Consider the following 21,739-nt stretch of genomic DNA (forward strand, 5'->3'; position numbering starts at 1 on the left):
CATAGCATCCCTCTTTCAGTGACCTGCTTCTGGGTTAGAATTAGAGTTGGAATATCCCATTTCTATGGCTCTACCCTGGGGATGGTGTTTCATCTTTTTTTAGTATTTGCCATTGTTTTTGTTTAAGCCCTTTAGCTTTAAACATCCATGTTTTAAATTTTCTAGACTTAACATCTGACAGCCAAAAACTTAGATAACATCTTCTGATGTCTTGAGTAGATTGTGAAGCACAGCATTGGTGTTATGTTTAGGGTGAAGTCATTATGGATAAGTTCTTTATCTGCACTGCAGAGTAGGAATACACATTGTATAAACGGTGTGGATTATCATGCATTGCACAGTAATTTATTCTCTGTGCTTCTTATCAGATTGCCAGGCTTTCTTGCAATGCCTTCTTTAAAATGGTTTCTTGTAGAACAAGTTTTATGAAACAGAAGTGCTATAGCTTTTTATCCTGTGTTCACTGGACTGTCTTATTAAAAGCCAAAAGAAAAAATCAGAAGCTTTACCAGTGTTTTTGTCCTTCTGATTTTTTTTTGTATTGTATTTTAAAATCAAGTAGACTTCATTCATTTAACCCTTTTTTTTTTTTTAAATCTTTTATAGTGTGCCGGTCAAATAAGAGTCCCTGGGTCTGTCTGACGTGTTCGAGTGTCCATTGTGGAAGGTGGGTACAATGTTAGTGTGCAAGTCTTTTAATCAGACTTCTATCTCTCTCCTTTGTTGCTTGACTCTGAGACAGTTCATTCAAAATTTCCCTGAAATAAGCCTTTTATTATCTGATTTAACATTGTATGTTTATGCTTAACGTGGTTCTTTGCTACCTTATGAGAGTCCAGAGATTATACTCAGGATATGGGGGTTTTATTTCATTGGGTTTTTCAAGTAAAGTGGACAGTAAATGTGACTGCTCAGTTCAAAAAGTGTCTGGAGAACTGGTGATTTATTGTAAAGTTGCATTCTGTGGAAGATGTTTCTTTTGTGATAAGATAAACCCAAGTAAAAATTGTTGGAAAGCCACAGGTTGGCACATCTTATTTTGAGAGAAACAGCAACTATTCAGCTGAGACTGAAAATAGCTTAAATGTACTGCAGTGTAGTTTTGGACCTAAAGTTATTGCCATAGCATGTAAGAACTAGCTGCCATCAGAATTCCTTCAGGCTACACCTGCTTGATGTCTGTATTAGTTCAAGTACTCCAAATACATTGTAGATGAATGATACAGTCAATGCTGTTATTTATACGTCAGGATAATTGTAGAAAATGTGCTGCTACATAAAAGTTTGAGATGCACATACTAATGGGATGCAGTTATTGTGGACATTTAGACAGTGTCTGAGATGCGAACATGTTTTCATCTGTTGGGTAACATATGTGTTGGTGTGCTGTTATTCTGGGAAAGCATCATTAAACTTAGTGACTTCATCTTTTTAAGTGGATTGAATAAACTCAAGGTTTGTTTTTTTTTATCTGGGTAGCAGTAAGTGCCGCAGTTTTAATAATGTATCTTAGAATTTTTGACACCAACCGTTTTTTCCCCTCTATTTATTTATTTAATAAATTTATACTTGGTGAGACCTAAGAGAGCAGGAAATACTTCATGGTATGAAATAAATAATTGGAATATTTTAATTGTTGCTAATCTTAAAAAAAATATTATTACTGTCCACAAATGGCCCTTCTTACATGCAGTTGGTAGACATTGAGTCAGTTATTTATGCAGTTTGTTTTGTCTTTCCAAACTGCTCCCATCCTTAGAATGGAAAATAATTGAATGAGAAGATTTAATATACCTTGGGGCTCTTGCATTTATAAGGGCACTTTTTTTTTTTAATTAAAGGTGCTTAATTTCCTGTATCTCAGACTTTGGGCATGAAAATGCTCATTGTGTCAGCAAAAGAGCCGCAGGATTTTAGATTTCTTATTCCCTTATGTAACCACAAGCTCCAGAGCCCTTCAAGTTCATGAACTCGATGACTGTAACATTAAATCATGCTGCAAAATTGGAAAGCTGAAAATGGGGGTGCTTTCAGACGGGGGTCAGCATTCTCTTAAAGGGATCCCAAACACAAGTGCTGGGGGGGAAAAAAGGTAGAGCATTAAGAAGAGTATATGGGAAAGCAGTATGGACTACCTGCACTTACAGATATGGATAAAGGGAGTTTAGGATTTTCTCAGCTGTGGAAGTGCATTAGACTGTTAAGAGCACACATCCTGGGATTTGGTACAAGGAGATGGAGGGACTAATTTGGACCACATGAGAGAGTAAAGGGGGAAAATGTTGGAAAATTTAACCAGTGTTTTCACACAAGTGAATTGTCTTTTTTAATGCCTGTGTAAATATTGGATGCCTTTTTTATTCCTATTTTTTAAATGAATGTTAATTAGCTGTTTAGAAGTATAAACTTATTTCTTTTTCATTTATTTTAGATATGTGAATGGCCATGCAAAAAAGCATTACGAAGATGCACAGATTCCTATGACCAATCATAAGAAAACAGATAAACAGGAGAAAGTTCAGCATACTGTGTGTATGGATTGCAGTAGTTACAGTACATACTGGTAAGGGTTTAAATACTGTAATTTGACAACTTTTTATATTCTAGAAGGTGAAAACATCAGACTCTTGTGCAACATTATATTACACACATTTTTGAACATTTCATCTTTTGATTTCCAGACCTGTATTTTTAGAACACTCTGCTTTTGCATGTGCATTGTAGCACTGGCTGTGGCTAAACTCTTACACATCAACTGACTTAAACAGAAGAAACTTTTCGAAATAAGTGCTGTGGGGTTTGGAGTTGCTTCTGTTTGCTTTGGGGTATGTGGAGACCCAAACCTCTTAATTGTGAAAGCTGTTTGGTTGTAGTTACTCCTTCCATCAAGCTGGTGGAAGCCTTTCACATATACTTTATTTGTCAGGATTCAGAAAGTAAAGTATTACACTGTAGTTCCTGCCCAAGAGATCTGAACTCGAGTTGTGTTTGTATGTGTACCTTCTGTGAGTCTGGGAAAGTGATGGATCCTGTTGGGAAGCAGCATCAGGTCTCTGGCAAGAGTAAGGAGAAGAATCAGAAATGTTTCTTTAAATAGCACAATGACCTGGGCTGATTCCTTCTGTGGGGTTCTTGGAGTGTGATAAGCACTGTTTAGGGAAACTTAATATTGATGCTGCTAATGTTGGATTCCCCACTGTCCTTGTTCCCCAGAGGGCACAGACCGGGAGTCAGTGGAGAGCACTGCTTTTTGCCTCTCAGCATCCTCCATCCTCTTCCCCCTTAAGCAAACCTGTTGACAGGTGCTTCCCCATTTGCAGGTGCTCCATGGTTTCCTACGTGGTGTTACTTGTGCAGTGTGGGTTTGAACAGTGGTAAATCTCGGGAAATCCCTGTTATGGTCTTGTAAAATTACTGGGTATGTAGCTCCTCTAATGGGTATTTTGTTCAAATAATTGGGAGTCTTTTGGGTAGTCCATCAGGAAAAAAATCTGTTTGTTGAAGTTTGGGTATCCAATTTTATGAGGAATGCTTCTGTAACACATACTTTTATCCCCTGCAAGTAAAACCCCAGTTAAGTGATTTCACCTGAAGAAATGTTTGGAGCAACTCAAAAGCTGCTCAGATGGTGCAAGCAGCTTTAGGCATTTAAACATAGAAGAAAGGTTGGAGTAGCTTTGTGATGTAGGGGAATTTTGCTTTTATTTGCATTTTATTTTAATGGCCAGCATTTTTATCTGCTCTTGTGAGAAAACAGGCAAGTTTTCTAAGGGATACATGTGCACAGGTTACCAGCATTGCAACACCTGTGGGAAGCTAGTTTCACTTTCCCAATTAATACAGGTAGGAGCTGAGTTCTATGTTGTGGCTTTTTGTTTTGTTTGAATTATGCCCTGTCTTCTAGTCATTCTGAAGGTAATAATCTGTGGAGGAATTTTAGTGGGGTATTGAAGTCTTGATTATATCTCCATTATGACAAATAGTGTTCTGAACTTGCTGAGGCTTGATGAGTTACAGCAGCATCCTGCTGGCTGACCTTATCAGCAGGATAAGTCTGAGCACCCTGCTGACCTTATCCCAAACCCCGTGTGGGCATTACAAAATACCAGCAGCCAGACAGGGGGCTGTGGGATCTGTTACTGACCCCAGCTGTGCTGGTGAGGGGCAGGCAGACCTGCACCTGGGGGAGGCACATGTTTCTGGTAGCACACGAGGGAAGCAGTTTAGCATGTGATATGATGTCTTTTCTGCTGTAGTCGAGGCTGAGTCATCTCTGGATGAACTGGAACTAATTGTAGCCAGCTTTGCCTTGGGGAGTTCCTGTTGTGGGTAATTCACCAGCAAATTATAACTCCTGTGCTAATGTGAAGCTGAACAAGTTTCAAAAGCAGTTTATCTTTGTTTTCATTTAGTATATTTCAGGTTTTTCCCTCATGATAATCAGAAAAAGATACTTGAATTTGTTACTGCACCTAGTTGAAATGAGCACAGAAGTTTAAAGATGAAGCAGAAGGCATTCAGATCAACTTTTCCCCCTTTATTTTGGACAGTACTGTGGAGGCTGCTGTCAAATAGTGGTGCCAGTTAAAGCAAATAGTTGGGTAAAGTTGAGACATAATTAGCTATTGTGGAGAGTGAGTTTGAAAAGGCTGTTTTGTTAGCTTTAGTGTGGACATGAATCCAGTAGACATTGCTAAGTTTATGCCATGGTGGTTCTTTTAAGTGAACTTTTATGTAAAGATGGATATTTTATGCTACTGGTGTGGGCTGCCTCAATAATTTGAAAGTCAATAAAATACCATCCTACGACTTAATTGAATTTTACTTCTACTCTAAAAATAATGGAAATATTTTGATGCAGTGCTGGCTTTTATGTTTTTATTTGCAGTTGTGTTTACTGCACAAAGTTGAGTAGAATACTCTTATTCCATTTTTATCCTATGGATCCCGATTTACTATGTTTGTTGGCTTGCATGATAATAGTAGTGAGCAGGCCTGTATGGGCTTTCTAAGAAGGCAGCATTTGATCCTTTGTCTTCCTTTGGCCGTGTCATAACCTGTCATGCAGTCTTTCCAGAGGGTTTTGTTGTTTGTTTACTCTGTCCTCCTATTCAACTGCTCAGTCTTAACAGTGAAAAAGTTGAGAGAATTTGTTAATATTCTATTTATTATGAGAGTACAACTCTCTTCTTGATTCTTTGGTCACTTTTGAGACAATAGATGCAATACTAAACCCTCAGACTAAGTTACGTTTGAGACTTTAACTGCTGAGAAAAAGAAAGTCCTGAATTCCACTTTTTGAAGGTAATCAGCCTTTCAGTTAGTTCTAAAGTACTACACACAAAGAGTTTGCAAGAAGTACAGATCTTTTTTGTCTTCAAGCTATCGTAGGATGCTTTCCCCTGCTGTGTTAGTTGGTTTTTTGTGCACAAGAAGTAAAATGATATGTGTAAGAACCCTGCTTTCCTGAAAGAGGACTCTTGTAAATTGGTTTTCTCTGTGCTAGTGCACAGACAGTTGGCACAGAAGAAGAAAGGCTGCCTTGTTTATATATTTGCATAATATGTTTCCTATGTTCATTTAATCCCAGACACAGTTTGCAGGTCAGATTTCTCACCCATTACCGTCCTTGTTATCCCTTAAAGGGACACAGTTGTGTCAGGGGGTGTGTGTGTTCCTGGCTGGTGTAAAAATAACCAACTGTCAAGGACTTAGGAAAATTCTTATTTAGTCTTTGTGAGGATGGTTCTCTTTAAAAAATAAACCAGGCTTACTGTGCTGGTGCCATGAGCATTGGAAAATGAGATTGCTTAGTACTCTTATTTTGCATTCTACAATCAGTGAAAATAAGAAGAGTTAAAAGCCTTTTATCCAGACAGTAGAACTCGACCTCTTTGTTTACTCATATAAAGTGTTGGCATAACTAAGGAAACCTGGGTTTTCTTAATTTTTCCTATCCTTCAAATTCTTCAAATCTAGTCAGGGCTTTTAATCACAGCATGAAGTTTTGTCCCTCCTAAGCACTGTACCAGCACTAAGCACTCCTTTTCCCACCAGTGCATACATCCACTGGCTTGCTGCCATTTTAGAAGCAAATGAGGCCAGCAGAGACCAGGCCTTGGAGGTAGCAGAGGTACTAAAAATAGAGTGTATAGAGGAAAATACTGTCCTAAGCCATATAAGGGACCCTCTGGAAGGTATAGAATTTATTCCATGCTGTTGCTGTTAAAGCATATTGTAGAGCTGCTGTGTGCAAAAAACGTGTTTGTTAATTTGCGATAATCCTGAGGATCACAAATTAAACATCTGTTTTGAATGCCAGCTTCACATATCGGATGTAATTTCTCAGCAGTTTACCCTTAAGGTGTATGGGCTTAGCAAATTTAAGTTACTAAAACATAAACTACTTCTCACTCTGTTTACTTGGTTTATCCAAAATAGATTGGAGGTAATGCTGTTATTTCTAATAGTAATGCTGAATCCTCAGTGTTGCAAGAGAGGTGGTTTAAAAAACCTGCTCATTAAAAAGAGAAATAGAAGTTTGTCTTGATTCTGAGTGAAACTTACAAGTACTTTTCCAGTGCTGGAACGACCCTGATATTTACTGATGTGTTTGGTTTTACTCTTCCATCTTGGGGCAAGTACTAAACTGGTATGTGAAAATAAGGTTAATGTGATCTTCAGGTCATGGGAGCAATTTAATCATCTTTCAGCAGTAAGTTCCCATAGAGGCTTCCATTCCCTGCTTCCATTCAACAGTAGCTAGTCCAGCATTAGTAGCAGTGTAACTGTGCCGGTGTAGCTGGGGTGTTCTTGCTCAGGAGTGTCCCACTCTGGGTATTCAGCTGGCTGGGCTGGTGTGCTCCAAGGGTTGGCCTGGGAGACTGGTGTCCTGTGGGAGTGCAGGAGCACCTCATTAGGTCATTGTAGGTGGCTGAAAAAGCTGCCAAGGACTACCTAAGACACGGCTGAAAAAGCAGCATATTAACAGACTTCTTTCCCCTCCCAAACTAACTTGGTCTGTGGCCATCTTTAAAAATGTAAAAAAAATTCCATTACTGGTAATCTTACTAATTTCTAGATCTTGTGTAAGTACCCATAACTGCTTGAGAGTCATATTAATTTCTCTTCTTAGTGGCAAAAATCAGAGGTCCTGAACAGACTTTCTCAACTCTGTAACCTTTTTAACAATGTAGTGTTCGAAGGAACACTGGCATTACTGCAGATTTATGCAACAGTGTTGTGAATTCCAGTTGTGTGCCTGAAGTCAGTAGCTTCGTTAAATTAGGAAGCAAGTGTGGATTTGCTCCAGCAGAGGAGTAGCCTGAGGTGATGTTGATGTATTTTGTGTTTGAGTCAGTCTTGTGCCAAAGGGAAAGGAGAGATGTAGTTACAGTTCTGATATTAAACATATCCAAAGTTAATTTTCCTCACAGGACATGTTCACTTGTCTGCCAAAATTCGAAGCTGTAATTTGATACTTCACAGTACGTACAGAAATTGATGAGTGATGGAGTGATATTTGTGGTTAAGCATGAGGTACAAGTTGCCACAGACTTCTGGCCTGACTTTGGAAAACTCAGGTGATCTTAGTCCATCTTTCCTGCTGTTTTTTCAATAGCACCAACTTTTATGTTTTGTGTGTATCTGTTCAGGCCTTCAGGTTTCAGTGATAACTTTACAATGTTAAAATAGTTCAAAAATTAATAAAAGCTTTGTGTTCTGTTTACCAGGTGTCAGTTGTTCTTTTCTGATGAATCTATGGATAGACTACTGAGTCTGCTCTTGGTTACACTGTTTGAGTTTTTGTTGAGCTGGAATTCTGCCTTGGGCCAGGCAGTATATCATGCTTTTGATTTCTAGTAAAGAACTAAACTAGAAGAAAAACCATGTAATAAGATATTGCCTGTACCCTCTTTTGCTGGACGGGGATTCTGGGAGCAAACCAAGCTCAGTGTGAGGTGTTGTGATCCCAAGTTCTCCTCATAATCTTTGAGTGGATGGATCCCTTTGGTGCTTCCCATACATAGGCTTGTGTGGTTTGATCTGCTTCACTGAGGTGCTTTGCATATTCTGAAAAATACTTTTCTTGCAGTTACCGCTGTGATGATTTTGTAGTCAATGATACCAAGCTGGGCCTGGTACAGAAGGTCAGAGAGCACCTACAGAACTTGGAAAAGTAAGTAGTTTGTTTGCATCCAGACTGCCTTGGGCAGACTTGTAATACTGCATCATTTAAGTGGTGTTTGTTTCATGTGTGTATATATATCTAATTATGTGTATCTTAATCCTTCTGTGTGTCTTTGAACTGTGTGTTTAAAAACTTTTTCATCGCTAAGAAGCAGAGGTGCAGAACAAATGGATTTAATTGATTTCATGTCTTGTTTCTTATACAGTGAATCTCACAGAAGCAGCATATGATGATGCAGTAATTTAGATATCAATTAGCTTTATTTCTACCTAAACAATAATGCCTTTTTCCATATAAATGAGAGAGATTTTTCAGAATGAAAGAGATAGTGTTGTCATAGCTTTGTCCAAAAACCACAATAAGCTTTTATTATCAGAGAAATTGAAGCAAAAGTGCAGGTGGAAGTAGTCTTCGTATTAATTGTATAGTTTGATTTGCTAGCAAAAAGATTAAGAAGGCTTATGAACTTAGAACTGTACAGAAGAGACATTTTTTCCTTTGCCTCTGACTGGTGCTGTTCCACTGGAAAGCAGATAATCTGATCTGGGTGATGTATGTGCTGTGGCCAGTCCTTAGGGAGAAAAGAGTGCTTGCACAGTTTGCCTGAAAATCTTACATAATGCCAAGCAGAAATACACGTTCATTCAGTGCTTCCAAATACATCAGGATGCCCCTGAGTTCCACCCTGCTAAGAAATTGCTGTGATTTGGGGAAATGTCTGGATCCTCCCTGAGTTAAGTGTATCGATTATTTGGTAGGTTATATTGATATTTTAATTATTGTCCATTTTCTTTTGGTGGCCTTGTCAGGTACATAATGAGATGTAAAGATGTTTAAGCATAATGAGAAGTGCACATGAGTATTTTGGAAATGTCCAGGAGATCTTAACTTTTTGGGAGGTAAATGATACTGTGCAGGCTCCCATTCTGTCTAATGGTGGTTTTTGAATGTTTGGAGGGCTTTTTAACTAAAAAAAAAAAAAAAAAAAAAAAAGAAAAAACCTACCAACCAAAACCCCAAACCCTGAAACAAACTGATTTCACTATCAAATTAGAGAGAAATCATCAACTAGTTTAATTGAGGGGGACATTAATTTCCATTGATGTGCAAAAGAATAAATGATTATTTTTGTCACTTAGTATTACAGAAATGTTACAGCTTCATGTATTTTTATTTAAGTAAGAGAGGTCAGCCATAATTCACAAGTGCTAACATTCCACGTATTCTTGACTTTTGGTAACTTAACTTCGTCCTGATTTTTGGAAGTTCTATTCTTAAAGACTTAGACGATTCTCCTGACAGAAGTATTTTATTTCTTTGACCTAGGAAAAAGATCAGTATTTTAGATGATAAGTAGCTGCTAATAAGGCCATGCTTGAGGGCACACATCCCTGGGCAGAACATCCTGCTCTGACTCCCTGGTGGGCTGTGGGGCTGTGCCCTGAGGGAGGTGCATCCCATTTTCAGACTCTGCAGCACTGGGGAGCCTGTTTGCTGTCAGTGACAACTGGTGACAGATGGAATCACTGTTAAACATGAGTTGATTATATCTGGTCCATTCCACACAATACTTTGTTTTTGTGGTAAATAACCTCTTTTAATTGCTTTCCAACAGTTCAGCCTTTACATCAGAGAGACATAGGAAAAGAAAACTATTGGAAAACTCATCTCTGAACAGCAAGTTATTGAAAGTAAATGTAAGTATAACAGATCTGGTACAGTGAGTTTAAAGGGTTTTTATAAACCTGCTGAGGTTTATAGTTGGCCTAGACCCAAATTCTGCTTGGTGCACTTTAGCATCTTCTGGCCACACACCTAGAAAAGCCCCTTCACACACAAGCATGGTTGATACACTGCTGCATTTCTGTTGATGTACACTGTGAGCTTCCCTGCACTTTAGAAGGGCTTCATGTCAAGGTGGAGCTTTTCTTTTCTGAGCAGGCAAGGGGCTTTTGTATTTTGTTTATTTTTTTTATTCCCCCAGGTGCAGAAGGCAAAGAAGGAGGTACACTCTTTTGAGGGGAGACTAAGAATAATTGTTAGGAAAAAGTAAAAAATATTACCAGTTTTTTAAAAGAGCTTAGTAAAATTTGCTTTCAAGAGAAACTATGGACTGCTTTTAAGCTTTTCTTCTCCTCATTTCATCTTCCTGCTATTTTAGCTTCAGATCTGCAGAATAGCACTCAGGAGAGGAGGATCCAGCCCTGGCTAGATGGCTGACAGGCAGCATAGTTTCTTCCAGACAAAGAATGTCCCAAATCAAATGTACTCTGTTTTGCACAGATGGGATTAAGGGAGTTTATAATTTTCATAATTTCTCCTAGATTTTGAGTGTGGAGAGGGAAGATTCTGACCCAGCTGTATTCAACTGCTTCATTTTCACCCTTGGGAAAATGAGGGAGAGATGGAGCAGAGCTCTTGGGCTGTGGGACAGCAGTGTCACCAAAGGGAGCTGGAGCAGCAGCTTCTTCAGCCATAGGAGCAAGTGCCCAAGAGGATGTGAATGGGAATAAGAGCCTAGGGTGGAGCAAAGCAGTCACTTGCTGTTTGGTAAAGTCTGGAGGGGTTTAGTTGCTTTAAAAAATGCACTACTATAATCAGTTCAGGGTTATCTGAATGTGCTGTTTATGCTTCTTGTACTTTCCCAGTCTTGCAGAGATTGAGGAAGCCTGGGAGAAATAGTGAGGCTTTCTTGCTATGACAGTACACAGCATCATTGTCTGGAAAACTCAAAGCCAGTAAAAACCAGAAGAAAAATTCCAGGCAACATTTAGATAAGGAGAAGAAAGAATTAGAAAGCATGAACTAAATGCTGCTTTTATTCTTCTTACTCTGTGCTGTTTTGTCAGTTTTATTAATACTTCAGTATTGCCTCTAACAAGAGATTATCTCTTTATTTTTGGCATGTTGAATCCTTATCTAGAACTGCAGGGGCACTGCTGTGTGCATTAGTGCTGTGGCACTTGGGGCAAGAGTGAGAAAAGAATATGTTCAGGACACTGTGGTGTTTGCACTTTGAGATACTAAAAAATAGCCCAGTTTTCAAATTCTGGTAGAACAATGAAGAATACCCAGAAATTTGATGAACTTCCAGTGTGATATTTTGTAGACAGTGGAATGTGTCCAAGTGTTGCAGATTCTAGAATCATAAACGCAACATTGTCCACATTTCTCTTCCTTTTCCTCCCCACCCAACTTGGGGATAATTTGTCAAAAAGCAAGCCTGTCTGTGGGTTCATTGTTCTAGGCTGTAAATGGTGTATATTTTGCTTCTCTTTTTTCAACACTTTGCCTTTTCTTTGCACAGTCTAACTTGACTGTTTATTCCCCAAATAAATGCTGTTGTCTTGTTTTTCAAAAACCCTTCTGGACACCACAAAACACCACTGAGACTCAGACTAGTGCTGGCAACTTAAAATCAACCTGGAGGTGGCCACACGGCATGGAAAAAGATGGATGAGGATTGGTACTTTCATTTTTCAAAGGCACTAGGGAAATTGCTGTCCAGTTCTTACTGAACACTATCGGAGTGTGAATATTTAACATACATACACACAAATCCTTGTCAGTAAGAGCCTGTGACTAACTCTGTGTTGTCCTATTCTAGATTTATTTGCACAGGAAAAGATGTAGTATAGTTTTCTGTTGACAGGAATAAGTAAGAAGCAATTTTTATGTCAAGATGGAGCTTCAAGGCAGTTTGAGCTGTTGAGGTGGTTGCTTTGGCTTTGCAGCTGCACTCAGTGTAGTTGGTTATTGTTTAAATCTATGCCGATCCAACTGTGATGACTCTGGAGGGAGGGAAGTAGTGGAGCAATGATAAATCTTTCTTTAACTTAACTGTTCTCATTCTAGGGAAGCACCACTGCCCTTTGTGCCACAGGCCTCCGGAACCTGGGGAACACTTGTTTCATGAATGCAATCCTTCAGTCGCTCAGGTACCTTCCACAGCTCTCCCACCCCTCTCAGGGAGCTTGTGTGCTGTAGCATTGGACAGGTGAATTTGGCAAGTTCCCACTGGACAGAAATGTGCCTGGATTTGCAGGAGCGGGTGTGTGTGGGTTGATGAAGTTGTGTTTCATGGTGTGAGGCACATCCTGTGGTGTAGCGTTCCAGAAGAAACGCGACATGTCCTGGGCAGAACAGGAGACTGCCCCTTCACTGCTGAGGCCGGTGAAATGCATTAACTTCCTCAGCAGATGCAGTCTAGGTTGTTAGGAAATGATAGCTCAGTCTGGCAGGGTATCTCTTAGTCAAAGCAGAGCCAAAATGTAATTATTTTAGGAAGTTGGGATGACAGTGGTATTTTCAGATCTGCTCAGTTGGTTACAGAAGATGAGTATTTGCTACAGTATTTCTTGTCTCTTGAACTGTTTGTGATTGCCATCCTCTATCACTGCATGAAGTGGTGTTTATGCATTTAAAAGAACTAGCTCCAGAATAAATAATATTCTCCTTTTTCTCTGCCCTTTAAGGATTTCATTCTTATTTCCTTTTTCCTAGTAACATTCAGCAGTTTTGCTGTTACTTCAAAGAGTTGCCTGCGGTGGAGCTGAGAAATGGGAAGACGGCAGGGCGGCGAACTTACCACACCAGGAGCCAGGGGGATAACAATGTGTAAGCTGTGTGTGCCTTGTGAGCTCTGAGCTGTGCAGGAAACAGCAAATGTGGGCTGCTGGGGTCACTGTACACTTCTGATATTGCAAAATTCACTGGGGACGGAGTCATGGAAGAATAGCTGTCTACAAAGAAAGAAACTTGTATCATTTGCAGCTTGCTGTTACAGGTCTGGTGCTGCTGGGAGAGGCAATCACATACATCAGGTAGTGCTGGAGCATACATGTTAAATCATGTTAAGAAGTCCTATTTATATGTGCTGCAGACGTTATGCTACTGAATTCCAGCTGAAATAGGGCCATGGACATGTGACAAGCAAGTCAACATATTGCTACTACTACAAAATAAATTCAGGAGTAGGTGATTCACGATCTGTAGGTTGTTTGAGCGAATGTTAAAGGGATGATGTTAGCAGAGTCTGCACTAAAATGGCAAACAGTGCATAGGTGTTCATGTGAGTCCTGAACATCTGCAATGTAATTTTTCTAAGCTGTGTGTCTTCAACATTATGGGTAGGATTTTGGACATAAAATCTTTGAAGGTACTGGAAAGGATATTTACCCAGTCATTACAGTCTTAACCCAGCTAATTTCTGATACTTGTACCATTGAACAAGTAAACTTCTAAGGGATTGTAACACAAACCCACATTAAGCACTAGCTTTTACTTTCTTTACAGTTCACTTGTGGAAGAATTCAGAAAGACACTCTGTGCTTTATGGCAAGGAAGCCAAACTGCATTTAGTCCAGAGTCTTTATTTTACGTTGTTTGGAAAATAATGCCAAATTTTAGGTAAGTTTTTTTTTTTAAATGACAGTATTCTTGATTGCAACCACATATTGCTGGTGTCCTACTCTAAAATGGGCTGCATCCACAGGATGCACTCTATGCAGCTTTCCATAGGCCTACAAATGTGCTTTGAAAAGGATCTTTGCTTTGACCAAAGTTTTGTGTTCGTCAGTAGTGCTCACTTTTTCCTTCTGCCATTCTACCACATGTAGCAGTGACAGAAATCTCAAATGAGAAACAGTGGTAGTTGTACCTTTGAGCCAGTGCTCTGAAAGAATCAAGCTATTGACTGGTAGGTAAGTGCCAAGTGCCAGGGTGTTGACAGAACCCAGGCTTGGCTGCAATAAGAAAGTGATGTAGTCAGATTAAAAAAGACAGTACCTACAGGCCTAAATGCAAACATACTGGCTGAAACTTCCTTGATTCTCTCAAAATGCTGTATCCAGCAGCTGGACATGAAATAAGGGCTATAAGAGAAAAATCTTGTGCATAATAAGCATTTTGTGCCCATACTGACAAAACAGACAATAAAGGGAATAAGGTTACCCGAGTAAACCCAAGTATCGTTCCTCTCCAAGGTCTCCCTGTCCTGGCCCCCGAACCTCTTTCAAAGGAGCACTGAAACCTGTTAGGATATATTTTGATGAAGGTAAGTTGCTCCATGTTGTCAGATAGTAAAGATGCTCTCTTATCTGTTATATCTCCAGCAGTGCTGAAAAGATGCTGTGAACACATCTGCTCAATGAGTAACCCAAAACCACAGATCTGTTTATTCTGTTCTTCACACTGCCAGTTCTGTTTCATTTGGCTTATGAGAATCAAGGAAGTTTAATACCAGTAGTTGCAAGCAGTGACCAAAACATTATAGGCAAACAAACATCATCCCTAATGTCTGTGACCAGTTTCCCTATTACAGTCTTCTCTATAATTCTTGTTAGACCAAGTGAGGAACCTGTTCATTGAAGTTCCTCAAGCAAATTTTCAGCACTGTGGATTCTATCACAGCTTTTAAAAGAAAAAGTGCTGTTTGTTGGGGTTCTGCCTCTTCCCTTTTTATTCCCAGTTTTCTGGGAGCATGTCCATGATTAATGGATAAGGGAACTCATAAAATCAAATAGAGAATAGTGTCAGCTGCTTTTAACAAGTCCCCACTCCCACATGATCCAGGGAGAAAATTTGAATTTGTTCAGTGCTTAATTAAACCTGGTAAAAGCTAATGATGCTGAAATTCCAGTTCTGTCTTTTGTGCTCTCTGGGAGACGGGGAGGAGAAGGCGGATGGATGGATGGATGTGTGGAAGGAAGATGGAACCAGCAGCCTGCTGGCAGCACAGCAGCCACTTTGGGGTGTGCTTTTGGAGCCTGAAGTGGAGGAGCAGCTGGAAATGGGTTCCGTTGTTTTAGTTCAACGAGATTTCAGTTGTGAAAGTGAAGGACTGTGAGTGCTGCTCTCCCCTGAGGAGGGTTATAGAAAAAACTGCTGCTGCCCTCCATGCCCTTCTGCCTCACACTGCAGCAGGGAGTAGAAAATGCCATTTGTAGTTACTAGAGCCTCTGGGCTCTCCTGCTGCTGTGCAGGTCCTGCTCCCTGACTGCTGTTGTGCTGCATGCCCGGGCAGTTCTGCAGCCCCATGCCGAGTTGCAAGATGTGTGTTTTGCTGATTTACTGCTGTATAAATAGTGTGCTCTATTTTCCTGGTAACTGGTCCTGTTTATAGCCTATCCTCTTGCCACTCGGAAAAAGTGCTAGGGGTGGGGTTGAATTGAATTGCTTCAGGTGGATGGACATCAGTTTTGTTACATAAGCAGACTATCGGAGTAACTCTGCTTTTTGCTGAAGGGCTCTAACATCATAATTTATTTTAAACAGTGCATTGTCCATATCATCGTGTCCTTTTAAAGATCTGTATCTGTAATTATGGTTTTTAACAAATCCAAAGAATTGTCCATATATAATTAGCATACTTATATGTATAAATACATGCACCGGCAGCACAGCCAACATTGTGGAATGATTCCAAAGGTTTATTTGTTGCAGAGCAAGTGTGCCAAGCACTTTTATGTCGAATTTCATGTCGAAAAGGTGTCTGAAGCAAAGACTTTCCATAAACTTAATCTTCAGTTGTTTAATGTGGTTGCTTATGTGGTTATTGAAAAAATCTGTATTCAGTAAACTACGCAAATCCTGTGTTACCTCAGCAACTTCAAAGTCATGCACAATTAGCATGCAGCTTTGAAGCAGAGTTCGGTTTTACTACTTTGTTTTAACAAATGTATAATTATTTTGCAACTTTGGGACAGTAAATCCTATTTTGGGTTCCTCACTAAGCACATCAGCCTCACACTGCATATTTCTGTTGTACTAAGTCCATTCTCATTTCCCTCCACTTCTGGATATTCTGCCATGAGTCTTACGGGATTTTCCCTCCTGTGAGCACTTGAATTAAAAACACATTTGTTTTTCCCAGACATTCCTACCTGACAGTTATTGCCAGCACTTAGGTGGAATACTGAGGTGGAAAAGGGGAGGGAGGCCTGATAAAACAGCTTGAAAGAATGGATAGGAGGAAGAGGGGAAGCCAGCTCTTGGTGGGTAGGGATTTCTTTAGCTCAGCCTACAACAACCTGCACGTACTTAAATCCGTGTTGCACAAAGTTTTCAGTGTTTCACTATGTACCCTTTCCTGCTTTGTCTCAGTGTGCAGCTTAATGGCAAGTGAACAGCAGTTGTTTGTTGAATTTGATGCATGATTTAGCTTAAATAACTTAAAAGGCACATTTTATCCTGATGGCTTCTCTGTTCTTTTCGCTAAGGTTTGTTAGTGGTGAAGTAATAATGGTGATTGAGCAGCGTTGCTGCTGATGGCACAGTACACGTGAGACTGGAGCCTTGTCCTACTAAATCAAAATGCTCAAGAGATACTCTGAATACCCCACCATTACCTCCCTCTCCCAGAAAATGGTGTGTGAGTTATGCAGTGGAGGTGTGCAACTCCAAGCATGGCTTTAGATCTCAGCATAGAAGAAATGGTGCTCTCATCCTAATTATTTCAGACTTCATATTGGTGCTGAAAGATGCATGTGGAAAACAAGCCTAGAGACTAAATTCCTGCCTTTGGTGAGGAGGGGAACAAACGGTCAAGCAAACACTTGTACCTGCCAAAGTGAGTGGGATCAGTGACTGAATGAGAACAACTCAGAAATACTGACTCGGCATCCCACATGAACAATACATTTTGTGGTGTCTTTCTTTTCACTCTTACCAGGTTTGAGATAACAATATATTGACGCTAATCTGCAGCAGATTCAAAGTAGGGACAAATAGTGCCCTGTCTGAATGAGATGCAAAGCAGTTCTTGCTGAGGTCCAAATCAAACATAGTCAGTACCGAAGGAGACAGAGGAGAAGCCACTGCTGCTACCATCCATTGTGTATTTCAGTTAACAGGGGCACAGTCGTGGGGTGCCCCAGCACAGGCGAGGCTGGTGAGGCCAGTTCAAAACATGGCAGCTCTGTTAGCTCAGTGTGTGAGCACATGGCAGGTGTCTCCTGCTCCCTGGTGTTTTCTCTTCCTATCTAAATGGTATATTCTTAAAGGTTTCTCCATTCGCAAAAAGAGGCGTGCAGAGAGCACGAGCTGCAAAGGACCAGAATCACTTAATTTGTCAGGACATTGCTGTGCTTTTCCAGAGGCTACTTGGAAAACTTTCTTGGTACCAAGTGCCAGCATGATTAAACTTTCTTGGTACCAAGTCTGCTCAGCATGATTAAACAAGCAGAGGTTTTTATCCTGTGACGTTGGTGCTTGCTGTGTGTTGCCTCTAAAGCAATTTTATTGTTGTTGTTTCTTTTAAGGGGATACCAGCAACAGGATGCCCATGAGTTCATGCGTTACCTTTTGGACCATCTACACTTGGAACTCCAGGGTGGCTTCAATGGTGTTTCACGTTCAGTAATCTTGCAAGAAAATTCTAACCTGTCTGCAAGCAACAAATGTTGCATGTAAGAAGTGGTTTTTAATTTCTTCAAAGCCTTCGTGCCTTTACAGGGGTCTGCATGTGGTGACTCTGAAATTTCAGATTCAGTGTTCCTTGTTTTAAGTTTTCTTTAGTGCTTTTAACTTTAGGCAGTGCAGGTAATAAAGATGAGTATTCTCTAGGATCTGTGTCCTTTCAAAAGGAAGTGTCTTAGATCAGCAGTTTCATAGGTGTGAGTGAGAGTACAGGCCAAGTTGTAAAGACATTTTAATTCATTAGTCTTTCAGAAATAAAAAACTGTATTTTCTATACCCCACAGAATTCCTTCTTCTCCCCAGACAATATCATTGTCTTAGGGTGATAGATAGATAGCCTTATTGCTGCAGGAGCAAAAACGATGGCCAAGGATTTTGATACTTAAATTGTCAGCAGACCTCCTGGATTAATGACCGAGCAGTGCAGTTCAAACTTGAAGTCAGTTTTTCTGCAGATGATCTTGTTGTATTTGTGTACCACTTGACAGTTACAGTTGGTGCTTTTTTTTGCTGCATAATTTTGATTTTCATGCTACTGTGTATTTTGAAACAGGTGTAATTTGTGTGTTTCACTCCTCTTTCTGTACATCTCAAAATACTGTTGTTTCTGAACTTTTTCTCAGCTTTGTTTTCTCTCAGATTGAAACTCTCACAGAGAGAAAACCTTGTATTTGCTTCAGGAAGGAAAGTTGTCAGATCAGCCTGCACATTTAGTCCCTAAGTCCTTAATTCCCTGCAGAAAACTTGAGTTCGGGTTTTCCCTTCTATACTGATTAGGACAGAGTAAGCAGGCCTGAGATGCAGGGTTTTATAGATGCTTTGTTAGGGAAGGCCTAGAGTTCAGACAGTGCTCTTTACTGCATTTATGTTGTGTTGCTGATGCTTAAAAATCCCCCAGAAGAATCTTAAAATGCTTGTAGAATTGACATGTATTTGAAATCTGAACTGTTTTTGTTTTGTCAGCATTCTGAATGTCAAAATCCAAGGAGAATTTAACCTTTGTTCACCTCTCTACTGTAAATTTGTCTTGGGAAGGGCTGTTCAAATGCACAGTGAGGTGGGGTAAGCTGCCCTTCTGGTGAGGTCATGTGCACTTTAATGCCTCCAGTAAAGTAATAAATAGGCTGTGAATGCTCTCTTCTTGTGCACCAGTCTATTTGAGGAGCTATTTCCTCCTGCTCAGGAAGCATTCAGAGGAGCAGTAGAGATGTAGGTGGAGTGCAGGTAAGGAACACAGGTTTCTGCAAGCCTTAGTGTCAGGTCTGCGAGCACAAAGTAGCAAGGTCAGGAGTTGTATAATAAAGTAACTTAAAATTTGTTTTGTGTGTTTTTTAGATTGGACTATGAGAAGCAGGCCCATTACATAATCTGCTAAAAAAATTAAGTAGGCAAGTAATGAAAGCTTAGAGAATAACGCTGACATTGCACATTGTTTATCATGTCTTAATGCAACTTAAGTTGTCGTTGGCAGTGAAGTGCAAAAATGTGCTTAAAGAAGTCAAAAGCACATGTAAGAAAGGGTGTAGAGTTAGAACAAAAATAGGCTTGACCTACCTAAGAAAGAATTTTTGTTTCAGACAAAGCCTTAATTACAGGGTTAAAATCTTGGACCTGTGCGAGCATCAGGTACAGCTCCACTATAGAAATACACCCAACTGCACCACAACACTGGCAGTTTGAGCATCTGCTTAGAGCACGCCCATTCACCCTTTCTTCAGGTCAAGCATAAAGCAGTGTAGCCACCACACACGTGTGATGTGGCCCCGGGCAGCTGCAGTGGGCAGTTCTGCCTGGAGCACCCAGTCCCTGGTCCGTTGGCTCTGCCTGGCAGCGGGAGGTGTGAGCACCAAACATGGGACGGGTATTGCGAATTGAGCTCAGGCGTTCTGGCTGACTGTGCTTCTCTGATGTGGTTTGTCTAGAAATGGAGCGTCCACTGTTGTCACTGCCATTTTTGGAGGCATTCTTCAAAATGAAGTCAACTGCCTAATATGTGGGACTGAATCTAGAAAGTTTGACCCATTCCTAGGTAAGGTGCCTCTAGTGTTCCAAGTAAATGTGTGCCTTAGAGCAGAAAAATAAATCTGAAGCTTGATATCTTTAGATGTCACATGACAGACCCAGAGTTTCAACCTGAAAAGACCAGGCATTGTTCTATTCAGCCCTAATTTTGTTTTTTAAATCTTTGCTTTTCTAGACCTTTCGCTAGATATTCCAAGTCAGTTCAGAAATAAACGTACTAAAAACCAAGAGAGTGGACCAATGTGCACGCTACGAGGTAAGAGAGCTTGGCTAACAAAATCATCCCCAGCCTAAGGGGGTGTCAGAGTATTTCTAACGTATTTCACTCTTCCCAACCACTCATCTGCAGTGTTGCCTATGAGTATGTGCTAGGGCACTGTCCTTGAAAGCAGGGGCCCGTGCCCACAGTGAGGGTGGCTCTTGGGGATTCTGCATTTAAATCACATCAGTGCAGTTCAGCAGGTTGGGCAGCAGTGCTGGTACTGACTTTGGTTTTTACAGGATGTTAATTTTTACAGATTTGTGAATATACTTGCTGAAAAATCAAGAAATATTCAACAAAACCCTGTTGTTGTGTCTGTTCATTTTGTATTTAAAGCCAAACAAGCTTTAAAAGTTGAATATTTTATGTTAGAAAGTAATTTTCTTTGTTTGAAAGCAGTTGTGCTGAATGTTGGATGGAATGTTGTTTGAAAGGGGGAGTTTGTGAATGCCTGTTTTATTCTTTCAAACTACTTCTAGCTGCTTTCAGAAACAGGGAATGTTGCATGTTACAACATGTTATTGTATTAAAACATTATTACACAGCTTTTTTGCTGCTTAGAACGCTATGACTAGAATGACTGCAGCAGATGAGCACACTTTCATTGCTGTATTTGTTGTATTTCATGTTACAAAGCTTACTTGATGTATCTGCTTTTTTTAGACTGTCTTCGCAGTTTTACAGACCTGGAAGAACTTGATGAGACAGAGCTGTATATGTGTCACAAATGCAAAAAGAAACAGAAGTCCACCAAGAAATTCTGGATTCAGAAACTACCAAAGGTTTGCATATGCATGAGAAGTAACTGTGTGACAAAATGTCAAAGCAAATAATGGCTCAGCCAAGACCTCCCCGTCCCCATGACTATTGCAGTGTCCAGCAATTGAGTTCAGCAATTGAGGTCAGCCCCTTCCTCTAACACACCTTTTGTAATTGTCCCCCTGAAGGTGCTATGCTTACACTTGAAACGTTTTCACTGGACAGCATATCTGAGAAACAAGGTTGATACCTATGTTGAGTTTCCCTTGCGAGGCCTAGACATGAAATGCTACTTGCTAGAGGTAAGAAGACTTACTTCCTGCAGGAATTTGTTTCATGACATATGGAACATACAAATTACAGTGAGTGCTGTTGAGATTTGAGGAGTTTTCTGGTTTTTCCTTCCACAGCCTGAAAACAGTGGCCCAGAGAGCTGCCTGTATGACCTCGTGGCTGTGGTTGTGCATCATGGCTCAGGGTGAGTACATGGAGCTAGCCTGTCCTCCTGGCACACACCTTCTTCCACTGAGGTACATGCAGAGTTAATGAAGGGCTTTCTGTCCCAAGGGAATGTAATTTAACTGGGGAAAGTAAGCTGTAGTTCATAAACTGGCAGGGAACTGAGCTGAATTAATTTAGATAGATCCAACAGAGTTCTGTGAATGCCCTATGGCAGTCTTTGGGGTTAATGACTACATGTGTGAGATAAAATAGGTCTAGTGCCTCTACAACTGAAAAGCCTTAACCAAGAGGAGTCAATTTCTGGAAGGCCTAATGCCTCATTTTGAAATGCTTACTACAAAACAGGAATCTTGTTTCCTCTTTTATTCATGTTGGAAGGTGTATTTGCATTTGTACTAAAGAAGCATGTGTGAATGGTTGGAACAACTGTGGCCCAGATATGGGCTGCTGGGCGTATTTTGAAGCAAAGTTATGGGGAGTCTTTTAACTTTTCCCAGTCCTGGACAGATCTGTTGAGAGTAACAGTAGTAGGGACAAGACAATGTGTTCTTGTTAAACTTGGAGAACTTTGAGCCCCACAGCTCAGAAAGGGAACCATCTGCTGTGGAGGGCTGTGAGTATCTTCC

The 21,739-nt window shown here is 40.3% G+C and overlaps 1 protein-coding gene across 4 annotated transcripts in view; it reads left to right on the forward strand.

The window, feature by feature from the left end:
* Nucleotides 1-21,739, forward strand: part of USP3 (ubiquitin specific peptidase 3) — a 42,121-nt gene that overhangs the window by 17,350 nt on the left and 3,032 nt on the right. For all 4 annotated transcript variants that reach the window (XM_069026146.1, XM_069026148.1, XM_069026149.1 and 1 more), the window contains exons 2-14: nt 607-667; nt 2,432-2,563; nt 8,096-8,179; nt 9,807-9,888; nt 12,047-12,129; nt 12,695-12,808; nt 13,487-13,600; nt 17,452-17,598; nt 19,531-19,637; nt 19,806-19,886; nt 20,556-20,674; nt 20,840-20,953; nt 21,062-21,129. In XM_069026146.1, coding sequence (XP_068882247.1) covers nt 607-667; nt 2,432-2,563; nt 8,096-8,179; nt 9,807-9,888; nt 12,047-12,129; nt 12,695-12,808; nt 13,487-13,600; nt 17,452-17,598; nt 19,531-19,637; nt 19,806-19,886; nt 20,556-20,674; nt 20,840-20,953; nt 21,062-21,129 — 1,306 coding nt within the window. The remainder of the gene's footprint in view (nt 1-606; nt 668-2,431; nt 2,564-8,095; nt 8,180-9,806; nt 9,889-12,046; nt 12,130-12,694; nt 12,809-13,486; nt 13,601-17,451; nt 17,599-19,530; nt 19,638-19,805; nt 19,887-20,555; nt 20,675-20,839; nt 20,954-21,061; nt 21,130-21,739) is intronic.

This window comes from Aphelocoma coerulescens, chromosome 10 (genome assembly GCF_041296385.1).
Source record: "Aphelocoma coerulescens isolate FSJ_1873_10779 chromosome 10, UR_Acoe_1.0, whole genome shotgun sequence".
Lineage (NCBI taxonomy): Eukaryota > Metazoa > Chordata > Aves > Passeriformes > Corvidae > Aphelocoma > Aphelocoma coerulescens.